At 37.7% G+C, this 18762-nt stretch overlaps 1 protein-coding gene across 3 annotated transcripts in view; it reads right to left on the bottom strand.

Annotated features, from left to right (window-relative positions):
- The window catches only part of SMC6 (structural maintenance of chromosomes 6), a 74120-nt gene that overhangs the window by 8054 nt on the left and 47304 nt on the right, over positions 1–18762 (bottom strand). For all 3 annotated transcript variants that reach the window (XM_049652489.1, XM_049652491.1, XM_049652490.1), the window contains exons 20-24: positions 18326–18496; positions 8661–8798; positions 7523–7668; positions 3792–3917; positions 184–289 (exon numbers count right to left, since the gene is read on the bottom strand). In XM_049652489.1, coding sequence (XP_049508446.1) covers positions 184–289; positions 3792–3917; positions 7523–7668; positions 8661–8798; positions 18326–18496 — 687 coding nt within the window. The remainder of the gene's footprint in view (positions 1–183; positions 290–3791; positions 3918–7522; positions 7669–8660; positions 8799–18325; positions 18497–18762) is intronic.

Genomic DNA, 18762 nt, shown 5'->3' with positions numbered 1-18762 from the left:
CTAACGCTACAATGGCAGCATTAGCTAGTGATCAGTTTAATTTTCAACACTCTGGCAAACACCAGCCTTAAAAGTAAGTTCTTTTGTTTTCCAAAGATAATAGATTAAAACTATTAATGTATTATCAAAAGAAATGCAGCAGCTAATTCTAACGATTAGCATACAAAGAGTTAAGATACTTACTGATATGCTAAGAGTTTCATTCTTATGGTCAAAATTCATTTTCCCGCAATAGGCCCGCTGAGATAGTAAGTTGTCAAAGTATAATTTGCATCGTAAAGTCAAACATCTTGGAATAAAGAAATGGGGCACATTAAAAAGAATATAAAGATATAAAAACTGTATATTCAGCATGATCTTTAAACTAGCATGTAAGACCAGAGAGGGATATGCCGAAATGTTAACACTGGTTGCCCATTTAATAGGTAGGATTCTAAGATGTCCCCCCCCCATCTTTATGTTTTATTTGTGTCTCCACATTTTTACCACTTCATTTCCTTTTACAATAAACAAACATCATAAAATGAATAAAGATGTTATCCCACATTTAATATAGGTCAGCGAGTCCATATGAATATATCAATCATTCAAGCAATTTACATGAGATATCACCCTAATACAGAAGACATGAATCTTGCCCTCGAGAGATTAAACTCTAGTAGTGTTAAGATAATAAATAAATCGCCTATCCATGTGCTTATCTCCTCTTAACTTTATGGTGACAAAAAAGGGCTCAATCATTCTGTACCTATAATACTTTACCCACAGCCTGGCACAATGCAGACTCCATTAATCACATGACATTCCACTGTAAGGAAAACTTTTCCCTTCTTTCTCAATTATTTATTTACTTATTCACTTTTCCATTCATCGGGATGGAGTCACAGATTCTTATTTTATTCTCTGGATTACCATATTCTTGCCCTCAAACAGGCAGGCCCAGGTTTCGCCAGTGGGAGCCTCTTCAGGCTGCTTCCTACATTCTTTTATCATGACTCTATGTTTCTTCCAAGCACCTCCTTACTTTCTGGCGTAGCAAGAGGCTCACGTTTACCTTCCCTGCCCAGCTCTGGAATCAGCCATTTCTCCAAGGAGGGAATGGTATTTAGAAAATAAGATCTAGATGAAAGGAAACTTGGTATTTTTCTTAACAACTCTGCTCCTTAATGAGTCTAAGGCTTGCTTCTTCAGAGTAACTATCAGTTTATTATTATCTCTCCTAATTCCCTTCCTAAACTACATTAAATCTCCATCCCAGAAAATACCGATAGCTTGAGTTTTCTTTTGTGACACAGCAATGACTGCTAGCTGGTTTTCAGAATTTTGTGTTGACATTTCTTTCTTTCACTACTGATATTCATCATGGGATGTCTAAGAGAGATTGTCCTCATAAAATGGCAAGGTTCTTGTCATTTGGTGCCATTTTGGTGGTGAGGAAACATATCAAGGTAATAGACTGTAAGACGAATACTTTTACAGAAAATATTTTATTTTATTTTTTAAATGTTTATTTATTTTTGAGAGGAGAGACAGAACGTGAGTGGGGGAGGGGCAGAGAGAGCGGGAGACACAGAAGCCGAAGCAGGCTCCAGGCTCTGAGCTACTGGCACAGAGCCTGACACGGGGCTTGAACTCACGAACTGCGAGATCACGACCTGAGCCAAAGTCGGACACTCAACCGACTGAGCCACCCAGGCACCCCCCAGAAAATATTTTAAATACAATAGAAAAACAAATCCTACTGCTACCGGAAAAGAGGCAGAAGTAGGCACTGGATTTACCTAGCCTGAAACAACCAAAACATTGTACAAAATAAATGAAATAAGTCTTCAGACTGGACATCAGATAGTGCAGGCAATTCCAGTCAAAGTGATCTCTAAAATATGGGAAGCAAATGAATTGGGCCTTCTAGATGTCCCAAGTCACTACTTACAGAAAGAGTGAAGGGGGGCGGAAACCCAGGCGGAGCCCAGAGCTTTCCCTGTTTGAGAAGATGGAGCTGGGAGTCTGGGGAGGCCAAGGCACTCGGGTTCTTAAAGCCTAGAGAGTGCCGCACAGGGAGAACTGCAGAGGCTAGACACAGGGTGGACAGAGGGCGCACTAGTGTCAAGCTGACAACTCTCCCTGCGTATGTGAGGTTGGAGCAAGCAACACCCCAAAGCAGCAGAAGTGATCCCCGCAGACTGCCCAGAGCCAGAACAGTTCACGCTCCCACAGGCAGAAGCTTCCTTCCTCACAAGGTACGCTGCAGTGGAGGACTCCGAAGGGCGCTGCCTCACGGGTAGGAAAGAGCTGGCCCTCGACTAAAGGCTGCTCTGGTCCCACTCAATGGAACTTACAAGCAGCCTCACAAAGATAAAGATAAATCCTACAGAATTGAAGTCCTAATAACATGCTTACAAAACTGAAGCACACATCTCAGGGGCGCCTGGGTGGCTCAGTCGGTTAAGCGTCTGACTTCGGCTCAGGTCACGATCTCTCGGTTGGTGAGTTCAAGCCCCACGTCGGGCTCTGTGCTGACGGCTCAGAGTCCGCAGCCTGCTTCGGATTCTGTGTCTCCCTCTCTCTCTGCCCCTCCTCCACTCACGCTCTGACTCTCTCTCTTTCTCTCTCTCAAAAATAAACATTAAAAAAAATATTAAAAAAAAAAACCTGAAGCACACATTTCAAAAACTAACCTATAGTTTAGTTAAGGAACACGGGCCAAACGTGCAAAGCCTATTTCTCTTTATGGAATTATCTGAGTTTCCTCATATGCACTAGAACTAGATGTATTTCTTTAATTCTATAGTCTCATGGGGCTGGCTGGGTGGCTCTGCCAGTTGAGCATCTGACTCTTGATTTCGGCCCCGGTCATGGTCTTGTGGCTCATGAAATCGAGCCCTGCGTCGGGCTCTGTGATGACAGTGCAGACCCTGCTTGGGATTCTCTCTCTCCCTCTCTCTGCTGCTCTTTCTCTCTTTCTCCCAAAATAAAGAAATAAACTTAAAAAACAAAAAAAGCACTCTGTTAATTCTATAGTCTCAGGATTATGGAGTTTGGGTATAAAGACTGGTAAAAAGCAGGTCACTGAGGGAATACCATTGGGGAAAACAGAGGTTAAGTGGAAAAAGACTAGGACTGCCTTGGATACCAGTAGGTCAAGAGCCATCCCTTCCTACAACCTATCCTCTGATTTATTTCTGTTGTTTTTGAATTTTTTTTGGGGGGGGAGGGGGCAATCTATCCCTGAGAGTATGAATATTTCTAGGTAGTACATACATTTCTCTGATCCTGTGTTCATTCTTTGAACCAATATGTTATCAACTTCCTATTATATTTCAGGCACAGTAGTAGGTCCTGGAGACACAGCAGTAAACAAAACAGATTCTACATCCATGGAGCCACATCATTCAATCAGATCGTAAACTGAGATACTGCCTCAACAGGTCCCATCAAAACTTGTATCCCTTAAGAACATGCAGTGTCCAAAAGTAAAAGAGGCTGTTTCAAAGCCAGTGAGCTCCTATTCAAAGGACCTACGTAAGCAGTGACCGAACAAGCCATCTCGAGTTATCTAGTAAAGGGATCTAATAGTGGAAAAAGTGGATAAGCCCACTACGCAAATCCCTTCTAAGCCAGAATTCTGATTAAATCATAGGACCCTATGTATCAACCAATACAGGAAGCACTGCAGTTTCTTCTTTAACTGGATTGTATAAAGTTCTTTCAACTGAATTTTATTTATAAAGGACAATGTGAAAATGAAAGTACAAAATTATATACGTGGTAATATTTTTAAATGCACCTACCGTCTAAATTGTTGATATGTTTTGTATCTATGAGTCATTATTTCTTCCAGCAATTTAATAAATCTTTTTAAAGTCCTTACTTTATTATCCAGATCAAGATAGGTTTCTCTTGCTTCTTGGTACAGCCTATTTTATGAACAAAATATTAAGTCAATAAATGCCATTCAAAGAATCACAAAGAAAAGTAAAATCTCAGATATATTTAATGGGAGGAAGGGAGAGTGCAGGGATGCCCAGGGGATCAGCGATTGCAGGTATCCCGTCTCCAGGCACAATACACCCCCAGAATGAGCATGTGCTGCCCTAAAGTGGAAGAGCTGTTAGCAGGGCTGGGCAGGAGAAAAGTCCAGGCCTTGCAGAAAGCAGAGGAAGTAAGTGAGGGAACTGCCCAGCTGGGGCCCAGAGTGGCAGATCTTAGAAAATGCCAGCAAATATACACCTTCTAAAAGTGAAGTGATCACACTGGAAGGCAAGAAATGTTTCCCTTAGTGACAGATGGCAGTGCAGGAACAGAGAACACAGGGTGAGTGTTAGCATCTGCCAAGCCCAGTCTGAATAAGACAAAGTCAAAGAGGCAGAGAAGGCATGGCCACTCAGCAGTGCTATCACAGAGCGTGCCCGCTCACTGCTACAGCAGGGGAGGGACGGGTCCTGACCAAGTCTGAAAGGCCTGGCCAAGGCTCCACAGTTACCCACCCCACGTTCGTTCAGATGCTCAGTCCAGGAAAATCCAAGTAAAAAATGACTAACAAAAAAGGCACAAGCACAGAATCCACATGCAGATATTTATAGAAAAAAGGCTTGGGGAAAAAAAAAAAAAAAAAAAAAAGAAAAAAGGCTTGGGAAAGAGCAGAGGACACTCCCAACAAAGAAAGCACATTAGTACAACGTGGTTACAAAGCAGACAAAAGCTATAATCGAAAATCATGAATTAAAACAAAACAGAATATGAGGTAAGTGCTACCAGGTAGGGATGCCCCAAAGCAGAAATAAAAGAACTGCAATAGACAAATCACTCAGAGAACAGACAGGTAAACAAAAGAAGGTGATAAGCGGGTTAAGAGGAGGCGGTAAGCAGGAACCTGCAGAAGCCACGATGGGGCAGGGGACATGAAGACAAAGTGAGAAGATGCCACACGGAGACAAGAGACAAGAGACAAATGCAGAAAACACTGACAGACACAGAGATTGGGAAAGAGAAAAGCAAAAAACTGGGGAAAAAAGATAACATGGTCAGACAAAATAACTAGAGAAGACAAAGGACATACAACACCTGTGCAACAAAGGCCTAAACAAAGACAAGTAAACAAGAGAACAGAAACTATTTAAAAGTAAAATACAAAAAAAGAAATTTTAAGAAGATAAACCTACAGATTAAAAAAACCACAGCGTACACCAAGAAAAGATCACGGACTCTGACTCATCAGAAACAGATACTCAGGAGAAAAAGAATTTTCTATCAGGCTGAACTATCCCTTCAAATTCAAAAGCTACAGACAAACAGTTCTGAACATGCAAAAACCAAACATTACTCCACATGGCCATTCTTAAGGAAGCAATTATAAGAGAAACAGAATTTCAAACGGCTACACAGCCCTTCAGAAAGAGGTAAAATACAATCTTCACACCAAAAAAAATCACAGAAAAATGAAAATACATAAAAAGTTCACAGAAAAAGATATAAATAAATGGTCCTTAAGACATAAATAGATGTTCAGACTCAATATAAGTGAAATGGAAATTAAAATTACATTGAGCTATATTCTTTTCTTAAGGAAATCTACCTGTCAGCAAAAAGAACCAAAGGTTGTCACACACTGTTTACGCTGAGGGGAAACCAGCCTCAGATACACCGCCAATGCCAATGGCCGATGGAAGTGCAAACACGCACAGTCCAGGGGGCGGGTGTGGGGGGGTGGAATCTTCCAACATGGAGTTAATCCTGTTAAAACATCCTGACTACACAATAAGACACATGTGTGCCACCATTTATAACAGCAGATTAGACTTCAACTACCCATCAGGAGATGATTAAATACCATGTAATTATAAAAAGCAATAAGAAAATGCCTATGTACTGATAAAAAAAAAGTCTCCAAAACATACATTAAAGAAAGCAATTTGTAAAACAGTTTGTTTATTTAGTGTGCTACCTCTTCTATCTGGCAAGAATGAAAATAACATACACCACTTTGCACTTCCGTAAACAACGAAAGCATATTTAATACATTAATTTATCAAGATAAAAAGAGAGAAAAGTGCTGCAGATGATGAGACCAGAGAGGAAGTCAACACCTATCATGGCCTCTCCTTTACACTGTACTTAAAACATGCGAGGTAACACTCTCTCAGGTCCTCGCTTCCAAGATGAGCAAGAGGAGAAGGACTTAATCATGGTCATGTCACACAGGGCCGTGGCTGCCTGCTACCTATCTGCTGCACCCTGGGACAAGGCCAGGAAGAAGTTGGTTACTCAGAACAAAGCAGGGGCCACTGCCATCAGGGACATTTCCGAAGCCAGTGTCTTGGACGCCTGCATGCTTCGTGAGCGGTGTGTGAAACCGCGTCCTGCGGGAGCTGGGCCATTCACAGCAAGGGAGCCTGGCGCCGTTCTCCTGAGGCCCCTCAGGGCTGAGCACCCCCACCCCGATTTGGGCCCGCGGGTACTGCCCCACGACCTCCCGCACGGCCCACATGAGGAGCCAAGTACTTAAGGACTGAAGAGAAACTGTTTTCTGGAAAAAACTAAACTGGAGATTATACTTTAAAAACCAAACATGTGAGGTACTATTTTAAAGAAAAACTTCCATTTTTCTGTTTCTTCCCATTGTTTCCCACTGTTTTTGAAAACAGGATTGAGATCACTCCTGTTCCTGAACTACTGTATTAGGAAAAGCTCTTCATAAAGTGTAATAGCTGTAATTTTCTCCATAATTCAATCAGCATCCTACAGTTGTACACAACTCCTAATTTTTCAGCTTTATAAATGACGCTACAATAAACATACCTCAGCACAAAATGCTTTTCTGATTTTGGATTATAACAAAATTACTTGGCCAAATTGAAATTTTTGAAGGTATCTGACAAACTGCCTTAACGCTTTTCAGAAAAACTTTAATCATAATCACATCTAACATTTTAGGAACCCTACATATTGTTTTATCATGGACTAACTCATTTAATCTTTATAGCAACCCTATAACTGTAAGTACACATATGTTACACGTTACAGATGAGAAAATGAAGATTCAGAGAGATTAGGTAATTTACAAAAGTAACATACGTAGGTAGTAGAATTACAGTTCAGACCAAGGTACTCTTGCTTGAGAAACTGTGCTTTAACTATAGTAGAGCGTCCATTCTTACCAGTAATATGAAAATATCTATTTCACTGAAATCTCCCTGACATGAGACTATTTTTATCATCCTGACATATATGAAAATGGCTTCTAATAGTTTTGATTTGCATTTCTTTTAATTGCTTGTGAAACTGTACATTTTTGTCTATATGAATCTTAAAGGTATAAAACGGCATTTATGTTAAAATATCACTCCATAATGAGTTTTGTTTCGACCCAGAAGAAAAAAAGTTTATTATTAATGACACATATGAAAAACTAGTTTGACCTGTAGCTATATCCCATAGCAATACTATGTTTATAAACATAGATTTTTTTTATGTCTTAATAATATGTATGAGTAATAAAGTAGAAAAGCTACCAACCACGTACCTCATTATTTCCTCTCGATCTCCATGACTAGCATGTTCAGCTTGTATCTTTTGTCTTAATCTATTAATTTCTTTGTCCAGAATTGATGCAGATTTTTTTACTTCAATCCGCTCTGGGCAGATTTGTCTCGCTTGTGACATTTTCTCCTAAGGTAACAGATGTTTAGTATCTTTAAAACTTGTCTTTGACATAATTCATTGTACTACTTGTGTCCACAAACACAAAGTAAAGTTCTGAACTTAGAATCAGAATTTTAGATGTGTTTTAGTTACATTTAGTATCAATGTTATTTCTTTACACCTTATATTGAGACTAGTCTAGACTCATTATAAATCTTCAACAGAAAATTGCATTACTATACATGACTTTAATAATTTATAAGAGCTCCATATGTTCCTAGGGAAACAAATTTCAAGTAACAGTAATGAAAAGTTTGGCATTTTTATGAGTGAGGTCAGACAGCTTTCTGTATGTTTTAGGATGGCCTCTGAACACCAAATGGTAGTGAAAACACAAAGAAAAAGATCTTTGTATTCATAAATAAAAAACCCAAAGCACTTTTACATAGTAGTTTATATTCATAACATTCCATATAATAAGTCATAAACAAGTAAGATAATAGATCAGAATTTAAGCGTTCTCCTAAGAAAAGTTAGAATTTATCTCTTCTAGTTAGAGCAACAGTGCCCTCAGCTTCTCTAAAAGCAGAACAGGGCTGCTGCTGACAGCTGTTAACAAGGGTATGTAGTAAGTAGGGGCTGAATTCCAGCCCAGCCCACACCCAAAGGAAGAGGTGCCTTTTTCTGACATAAAGCTGCTAAACACTTGCCAAGCTGGGCATTTAAGGAGCTGTGTTAGCTGAGTGCGAGTCATTTTCCAAATCACTCAAGAGGCAGGAGATCAGCCTTGCAGACCAAGCCAAAGTCCTCTTTGTGGTAGGTGGTCTGTTTCAGTGTCCACACCCTGAGAGTTTCCAAGACTATTCCTTTCCTTGATTCACTGAAGCACCTGTTATGCTACATGAAGTGGACAGTCATCGGACTGCTGGTCTATGTTTGGAAATCTGACATTAAGGAAAACACCTGAACAGCTGTGACTAAGGTTATAAACAAAACATAAAAGAAAAATGATGGATAACCTCCAGTTCTTTTTCTTTCATATCCAGTTCTCGTTTCTTTTTATTTAAAGTATCCAAGTGCTCCTTCTGCTTTTCTTCATAATGCCGCTTCCCTCGTTTTTGATTATCCACTTCAGAATCAGCAAGGTTTAATTCATCCTGTTTGAATAAAGCCAAAATAATCTATAAAGAAAAGACTGTTTTGAAAAAACTGCCAGCATAGGTATAAAACTAACTGACAACTCAACAAAGTGGACAGGGTTATATTGCTTGCAGAGCCAAGTGTCAGAGCTCATATCCAAGTGTATGAATAGAAGTGAGGGAAACACACTATAGTGATTAGGAAACACACTATATAATTTCAATTCTTTTAAATTGTTGGGATTTTTGGTTTGTTTTGTTTTGTTTTTAATGGCCCAGGAGATGATCTATCTTGGTATACATGAAACAGGCACTTGAAAATAAGGTGTATTCTACTGTTGTTGGTAGTCTTCTCTTAAGCATTGATTAGGTCCTGTAGTTTGATGGTGCTGTTCAGTTTTCTAAATCCTTATTGATTTTCTGCCCTATCAATTGTTGAGGGAATTCTGTCACATGTTGCAGCTCATCTGGTTGGTGCAGCTCTGCTGTTTGTTGCATACATTTAGGATTGCTATGTATTCTTGGTGGATTAACCCTTTTGTCATTATATGATGTCCTTCTCTACCTCTAGTAATTTTATTTTGAAGTGTACCTTATCAGATTTTAATATAGGTGTTCCTGCTTTCATTTGATTATCATTTGCAAGATATATAAACTTCCATTTATTTATTTTCAACCTGTCTATAGGTTACATTTGAATAGACTTATAGTCTGGTCATGTTTTTGACCTAATCTGCCCATATGTGTATTTCAACGATTTATTTAGGCCATTTACATTTAGTGTAATTATTCATACATCAGGGCTTAAATCTGTGATTTCATTTTTTTAACTTCTTTTTCCTGCCTCATGTGGGTTACTTAAACATTTTTTAGAATCCTGCTTTGATTTGTCTTTAGTACGTTTGAGTGTATCTCTGTGTACAGCTTTTTTAGTGGTTGTTCCAGGTATTATATATTTATATTATATATATTCCACAACATAGTCTACAAGTCATAATTTTACCAGTTTGATAAATCTTCCTTTCCAGCTTTTCAGGCTTCCTTATTTTAATATAATTGTCTTAAATATTTCCTCTACATATTTTATTTTATTTATTTTTATTTTTATTATTTTTTAACGTTTATTTACCTTTGAGATAGAGACAGAGCATGAATGGGGGAGGGTCAGAGAGAGGGAGACACAGAATCTGAAACAGGCTCCAGGCTCTGAGCTGTCGGCACAGAGCCCGACGCGGGGCTTGAACTCACAGACCATGAGATCACAACCTGAGCCGAAGTCGGACGCTTAACCAACTGAGCCACCCAGGCGCCCCTTTCCTCTACATATTTTAAAATCATCTCAGATATTATAATTTCATTTGCTTTCTGAACATTTTAAAAATTCAAGAAAAGAAGAAAAAGGCTACTGAATTTGGCTGTATGTTTAACTTGTTTTTCTTCTTTCTTGGTGTTCCAAAATTCCTTCTTTTATTGTTTTCTCTCTATTTAGAGAACTTTGAGCCATTCTGTTAAAACAAGTCTGCTGGCAACAAATTCTCTAAGTTACCCTTCATCTGAAAATGTTTCAATTTTTCTTTAACTGCTGGAAGATATTTATGCTGGACTTAGATTTTGGGTTGGCTGGTGTCTTCATTCAATACTTGAAAATGTGCTACTTCCATATGGTCTCTATGGTTTCTGTTGAGAAATCGGCTATCATTCAAATAGTGTTTTTTCCCATATAGGTGATGTTTCTCTCTTGCTGCTTTTAAGACTTTTTTTTTTTTTGTCTTTAGCTTTCAGAAGTTTGACTATTATGTGTTTTATGGTGGATTATTTTGGGTTTATCTTGTTTGGAGTTCACTCACTTTCTTAATCTGTAAATTCAGACTTTTTGCCAAATTTGAGAGGAGTGTGGTTATTCTTTCTTGGAGTACTTTTTCAGCCCTGTCCTCTTTGCCCTCTCATTCTGGGACTCCAATGATACAAATGTCAGATATCTTTTTTATATAATTTCACAGGTCTTTAAAGCATTATTTATCTTTCAATCTTTTTTTTTTTGGTTTAGTCTATTTTCTCTCTGTTGTTCAGATTTATAAAGGACAAAAAGGAAAAATTATGAACTACATGTTCAATACATGTGATAAATGTCAATGAAACAATATAGTCCCTAAGTAGAAAACTTAAATAGCTCAGTATCAACTAAGGAAATTGAATTCATAAAGAAACTACTGTCCACAAAGAAAATTACAGGCCAAGATAGCTTTGCTGGTAAATTCTATTAAACATGTGAAAAAGAAGTAATTCCAAATCTACAAAAACTTTCAGAAGAGGGAAGGGGAACACTTCTAAACTCACTCAATAAGGCCACTTATAGGGGAACCAGGGTCACTCAGTTGGGCATCCAACTTTGGCTCAGGTCATGATTTCAGTTTGTGAGTTAAAGCCCTGTATCAGGCTTTGTGTTGACAGTGCAGAATCTGCTTTGGACTCTGTCTCCCTCTCTCTCTGCCCCTCCCCCACTCATGCTCGCTTGCTTGCTCTCTCTCTCAAAAATAAACATTAAAAAAATTAATAAGGCCAATATAGCCATAATAAAAAAAGTCAAACATATCACAGAAAATCAAAGACTAATGAATAAACATGGGTCAAAACTCTTCAAGAGGCTGTGAGATATTTTTACGTATATGTATATACATACATATATGCATATACAGTGGACTAATGGACTATTATTAATCATAAAAAAGGAATGAAATCCTGCTATTTGCAATGACAAGGATGGAGCTAGACAGTATTATTATGATAAGTGAAATAAGTCAGAGAAATACAAATACCATATGATTTCACTCATATGTGGTATTTAAGAAACAAAACAAATGAGCAAAGGTGGGGTGGGGGGAGAGGGAAATCAAGAAACAGCCTCTTAATTACGAGAACAACTTATGGTTACCAGAAGGGTGGGAGGTGGGTGGGGGATGATTATAGGTGTTAAAGGAGTGCACTTGTCATGATGAGCACCAGGTGTTGTATGAAGTGTTGAATCACTATACTATATACCTGAAACTAATATTACACTCTATGCTAACTGGGATTTAAGTAAAAACTTTAAAAAAAATCTTCACTAAATTTTTGGCAAATAGAATTGAATCATTTATAAAAAGGAAAATAATTATGATCATGTAGGGTTTGCCAAGCTTTGTTTAATAGCTGGCAAAATAAAATCAATATTATTCTCCATATTAATGAAAAAAGAAAAAGAAAAACTAGATGATTATGGCTTTTAACAGCAATCCCACACCTAGGTATTTAACCAAGAGAAATGAAAACTTCATTTCACATAAAAACCTACACTTGAAGGTTTATAATAAGCAGCTTTCTTCATAACCATCAAAACTGGAACCATCCAAATGTCCTTTAAGAGGTGAATGGATAAGCAAGCTGTGGTACATCCATATACATTTCAAATACACTACATTACATGAAAGAAGCCAGGCTCAAAAGATTACAGACCATATGATTCCATTTATATGATGTTATGTAAAAGGTAAATCAATAACGATGGAGAACATGACTGCCAGAGGTTAAGGGTGGGGGAGGTTTAACTAGAAAGGGGCAAAAGAAGGGAATTTTGAGGAGGACGACAGAACTGTTCTATATCTTGAGGTGTTAGGTACACAATTCTGGATTGTCAAAATACGTTAAGTGTACGCCCAAAGAGTGAGTTTTACTGTTTGTAAATTAAAAGACTCATTTTCAAAAGTACTATTTGTAAAATAATACAGATGAAAGAGGAGATCAGGAGCTCTAGAAAAATGTGTTACTCAACTACTGTAATTACTCAAAATATAGCTCTGTCATGATAAAGATGTCAAGGTTGAGGACACATGTGAAAAGTTACATAAAAGTAGTTCATGAAATGTGAACACAAACCAAGCAGTATTTCTAGTATTTCTAAACATTAAATATAACACTTACGTGATTCTGAATTCACGTATAGCTAAAAGTTAATAAACTGATTGTCATTAAGTTTGCATTTACTTACTCCCCCTCATAATTCATGTGAATGGTGGCCAAAACACATTCTCCCTGGTTATTGTGAAAATGGAAATGTGCCTTATATTAGGGGATGCCTTATATGCCTTATACATATAACATGCAATTTCTTCAGAGAATGTGTAGATTGGTGAAAGATTTTAGAAGATGATATATGCACACAGCCATTAATTATGGCAGCTCTCTTAACAGATTACATTCTAGTCAATTTGGACATTTTAAAAAATACACAGGTTTCCAGAACTCACCTCTGGAGATTTTATTTTAGTTGGCCTGGAATCCATGAATCTCAATTTTTAAAATGGCTCTTGATTTAAGAACCACCAAAAGAAAGTTCAGACTGGCAGACAGTGTTTTCATTTAGTTTGATATACAAAGACTTCTACACTATTCCTCATTGTAATAGCTCCCAAACTGGACACCCATATGGTCCATCAATAAGTAAATGAATAAAAAATGATATATCAAATACAATGGAATACTACTCAGCAATACAAAGGAGTGAATTACTGATTCAAGTAAAATATGAATATCATAGTCAAAAAGAATAATTTTTATTTTATTCACTTTCAAACCATAGTATAGACATTATGTGCTAGACAGTATGTTATGTTCTGAAAAAGGTCAAACCCACCAAAAATTAAGAGTACATAATGTGTGATTCCCTTATATATAATTCTACAAAATGTGTAGAATTACACAGAAATTATACAGAAATAGTAAGCAGATTGGTAATTGGGACAAGGGGGACGGGTAAGGAGAGAGAGATGACAAATGGACATGGGGAAACTTGTGAGTGTGAAGGACACGTTCCTTTCTCTAATTGTGTCACAATTATACACGTCAAAACTTATACACGTCAAAACTTATCAAACTGTACACTTACATGTGTATTTACTATACATCAATTATATCTCAATAAAATGTTGTTGTTGTTGTTTTTTAATATCCTGATTTTAAGAACCACCAAATTAAACTCCACTCAGTTGTTGGTTTGATTTTTGGGCCCAGCATTGGTCATACACACTGTGATTATCATGGTCAGCCTCAAGAGTGACAGTTATAAACAGAGAAAAAACACAAACTAAGACAGCAATAACAGCATCATGAAAGACAGAATATGTGGAAGTATCCCAAAAAGGAAAAGAACTTGTGAAATATCTTAAAAATTGAAAACATTTGCCCCATATAATGCAGGATTTAGGCTACCCTCCATCATAAGAGCACAATTTACTGCATCTTGTTCACACTGCTGAATAACTATCACCCATGGTAGATGTCTGATTATAAGAGTTCTAGTAAAACTTCCACGGAGGATGGAGATAAGCTGTTCATTTACTTCAAGCAGTTTATCTGAATTTTTGTTTTATGTAGTAGGAGACATTACAATTAGAAAATAGAGTAACTTATGAAAGAGGATGGTTGAATGCTAAGTTTTCTAATCATTTGTGGTAGGAACTTTGAAACAGTCCCCATATTTGCTTCAGGGAGCCAGAGGGGTAAAATGACCATGAGATCAAAGTGACCTGAGCTGAAGTCGGATGCTTAACCAACTGAGCCACCCAGGCACCCATAATTTTTTTTTTAATGTTTTATTTATTTTTGAGAGAAAGAGCACAAGTCGGGGAGGGACAGAGAGAGAGGGGGACAGAAGATCTGAAGCAGGCTCTGCACTAAAAGCAACAAGCCTGATGTGGGGTTCAAACTCACCAACTGCAAGATCATGACTTGAGTCAAAGTCAGACGCTCAACCAACTGAGCCACCCAGGAGCCCCTTATCTTGGAATTTTTAAAAGCAGAATCACCCTTGATCCAAACAAACTGTCTAGATCAGGCCACGTTTGTGCTGGTTAATCTTCCCTCCTGGCAACTGTGGAAAGTTACACACTTAACTCATAAAACAGGATGAAAAGAAACTCATACGATGTTACTCTCCCTTTCTCCACACTTATCATAACAGACTTCTCTTATGTACTTAATAAATTTATGTCCTAGATACCATCACATTTAAAACTAAAAGGGAACCAAGAGAGTATTTTATTTCATTTCATCTTATTGATGACATGAAGATCAAGAGATTTGAACAGTCAGTTAACATTCACCCTGGGTTAGATGAGAACTAGGAGGGATTAGGTCTAAAATTAAAGGCTGATGTAGCCCTAAACCTATAGCATTTCTAAGCTTTAAGAAGTTACAGCCTTTTAAAAATAGGCTGGGGTGATAGAAGGAACATAATCCTCAAAAAATGTCATTCTCTTGGATGTCTAAGTAACCAGTTTTATTCGGCAACATTGGACAAACTGCTACAGCATTATTACTGCCACTTGCTTCATATAAATCTATATTAATTATGAGGTTTTAAAAACCTATGAAATATTATCTTATAATTTTTAAATTTTATTTGTTTTTTTTTAAATATGTATTTTTCAGAGAGAGAGAGAGAGAAAGAGCATGAGTAGGGGAGCAGCAGAGAAAGAGGGAGACACAGAACCCTAAGCAGCTTCCAGGTTCTAAGTCAGCACAGAGCCCGACACGGGTTTCCAAACTCACAAACTGTGAGATCAAAGTGACCTGAGCTGAAGTGGGATGCTTAACCGACTAGCCCACCCAGGTGGAATTTTTTGGTAATGTTTTATTTATTTTTGAGAGAAAGAGTACGAGTGGGGGAGGGACAGAGAGAGAGGGGGACAGAAGATCTGAAGCAGGCTCTGTGCTGAGAGCAACAAGCCTGATGTGGGGCTCCAAGACACGAACTGCGAGATCATGACCTGAGCCGCAGTCAGACGCTCAACCAACTGAGCTATCCGGGTGCCTCTTACTTTAGAATATTTAAAAGTACAGTCACCCTTGATCCAAATAAACTCCCTATATCGGAAACCGAGAGCCTCCTACTCCAATAATGCAGACCATCTACCTTTGTAGGCTCGATGTGGGCCACACTCCTTGTCTGACAAATTTAACTTGCAACTAAAACTGAAGCATCAAATTTGCAGTGTAAATCAAAACAGACTGTTTAAAATGAGAAAAATATTCCTTATACCAAAATTTCATGACTATATATCTAAACAGAGTACTTTACCCCTCACCACCCTTGACACAAAACGAACAACTGTCCTACAAGCAAGCAGATGACATCTCGAAGCTGCTAATATATCACGATGGCAGTGTCTCAGGAATTAAATTATTTTGTTAGCCATATCCTGTTGGTCCTGCCATTACTGATGGCTAACGTGACATGATACTGAGGAGGAAAAGCCTCCTGGCTACCAGCTGACTGCATGCAAGTTCACCGAAGGACTCGCCTCCTGGCTTTCAGTTATTTGCAGCCAGGGCAAAGAGCTAAGATCAAGAATCTTTACTGCGTTCTGCCCATATTTTCTGCTCTTAAACTTATTCAAACTCCCAATCCCAGGAGTTGCATTAGCCTAGAGATAGATACCTACAAGAACAGAATACAGCTTACTCTTCTTCATTTCTTGTTTTGAATTTTAAGTTGTCTGGGATGAATAATTTAGGTGCAATTTTACTTTTTCTAGATTAACATATTTCATCATTTTGATTTTAAGTCACCTTGTTCAATCCCTTACCCATTTAAAATATTTTTTTAATCTTACTTTTGTTGTAACTTCATTGTTCTAATTCCTGAATTCTGAATTCTACCTAGTCTATTCTTGATGATTTTAATATTTATCTTACTCCTTCTTATCATTTTCTTTTAAAAACTAATTTTGTCTTTTTTTATCCTTTTGCCTTTTTCTTATTTCCTGTATGTAGCAAATGCTTTCTTAATTATTTTCCTCAATATTATCTTTAATACATTTCTCTTCCTCACAATTTTAATATTTAAACTTTATATCCTTCTTCATCAGTTAACTTATCAGTCTGTTTTCCGATTTTTCATTCGTATCGCAAACAGAAAAGAGTTAAGCCACCCTGGGTTACAGAGGCAGGCAGGACCCCAGCTCCTGGGCAGCATCTCCAGAGAGACCACCGCAAACAGGGTGTTTGCAGGCAGCACATGCTGCACCTTCCTTTAATATTCTCCCAACTCTAAGTGAGGTCTTCCAAAATTTTCAACGGAGACAAGTAGAGTAAACCTTACATGCACAATTCTTTTAAACTATTAAAATACCTAAATCCATTTTGATTCAGCATACCCCCTTCAGATTCTTTTTTTTAAGCTTATTTATTTTGAAAAGGAGAGAGAGAGCCTGAGCAGGAAAGGGGCAGAGAGAGAGGGAGAAAATCCCAAGCACGTTCTGTGCTCTCAGCTCACAGTTCGTGAGATCATGACCTGAGCAGAAACCAAGAGTTGGACACTTAATCAACTGGCCCACCCAGGCACCCAAGATGCCTCGGCCTCTTAAAATACGCTATTCCTTCTTCTCAGACTCTTATAAATAACATTTAAAGTTCTGAGAACAATCGAGCTATTTGTAAAAATGATAATGACAATAATCTATTGATAACTAAGCTAAACAGGGAAAGGTATACTATTTAATTGTTAAATAATTTTATTTCCCTAAATTTGGTTTCAAAGAGCATGTGTTTAAAAAAAAAAAAAAAAAAGTTTTTTTTAAAAAAGACCAGTTTAATTCAGCCTGGAACATAATAGAAACATGTCAATAAACAAGAATTTAGTAGCATGCCATTTCAAGTTGGCTTTTAAATCTAATCTACAACTTTAAAAAAAAAAATTTTTTTTAGCATTTATTTATTATTGAGACACCATGAGCATGGGAGGGACAGAGAGAGGGGGAGACACAGAATCTGCAGCAGGCTCCAGGCTCTGAGCTGTCAGCACAGAGCCCAACATGGGGCTCGAATTAACTCATGAACTGTGAGATCATGACCTGAGCTGAAGTCTGACACTTAACAAACTGAGCCACCCAGGTACCACTTTAAAAAAATAACAATGTTTATTTTTGAGAGAGAGAGAGATAGCGTGAGTGGGGAGGGGCAGAGAGAGAAGGAGACACAGAATCTGAAGCAGGATCCAGGCTCTGAGCTGTCAGGCCAGAGCCCAATGCGGGGCTCGAACTCACAACCTGTGAGATCATGACCTGAGCCGAAGTCAGATGCTCAACCGACTGAGCCACCCAGGCGCCCCTAATCTGTAACTATTTTTATACAACTAATCCTTGAATTACTGAAGGAAAGCCAAGAGAGACAACAGAGTAGGTGAGCACAGAAGCAGGGTGGATGGACAAGATATCCCTGCTTCTGGTTCTAAACAAGGAAGAAAAAAAAAATCATCACAAAATAAAGAGGAAACAAAAGCTGTAATCTAGGAGAAACAGAAATTTTTAGCAACTTATTTTCCTAAAGACATGAACAGAAGTGTTTAATTCTAATTGGCCTACTGATGAAAATTTGGTTTGTATCCCATTTTATTTGGTTGCATTTACATTTAACCATAAATTCTGTTAGGGCGGTACCTAGTAAGTACAGTGTGGATACACTGCTGAAACATAAAATACACATATAACAACAGAGTAACAGTAACATACCTTAAGTGGTTCTGCTAGGTCTGATAGCTGGTTAATTTTCTGTTTAATCGCATCATACTTGTTTTCTGCTTCTATTTTCAGATTTTTAAGATGTTCCATATTTTCTTTTTGTTGTTCCATATTTTTCTCAACCATTTTCATTTTGATTTTATTTTCTTGAGCTTCATCTTCCTGGTCACATTTATAGAACGTAAGGAGTTAATTAAAATACTTAAGTATGAAACAGAAAAACAGTGCAAATGATTCTGAGAGAAGAGAAACTACAGGCTCCAGGCGATCCAGTGAAAGACAAATACAAAGAGCACTAGCAAATTTTCATACCCTTGGTGGTAAATCAGAAAGTAGAAAATGATTCAACAGTAAGAAAGACTACATATGGGAGACAAGTGAAACTATACTGTGCTTGAGGTCATAATCATAAGTAAGATTTATTTTAT

Source organism: Panthera uncia (assembly GCF_023721935.1).
Source record: "Panthera uncia isolate 11264 chromosome A3 unlocalized genomic scaffold, Puncia_PCG_1.0 HiC_scaffold_12, whole genome shotgun sequence".
Taxonomy (NCBI): domain Eukaryota; kingdom Metazoa; phylum Chordata; class Mammalia; order Carnivora; family Felidae; genus Panthera; species Panthera uncia.
The sequence above is the reverse complement of the archived record's forward strand: the minus strand, read 5'-3'. Positions and strand labels throughout refer to the sequence as shown.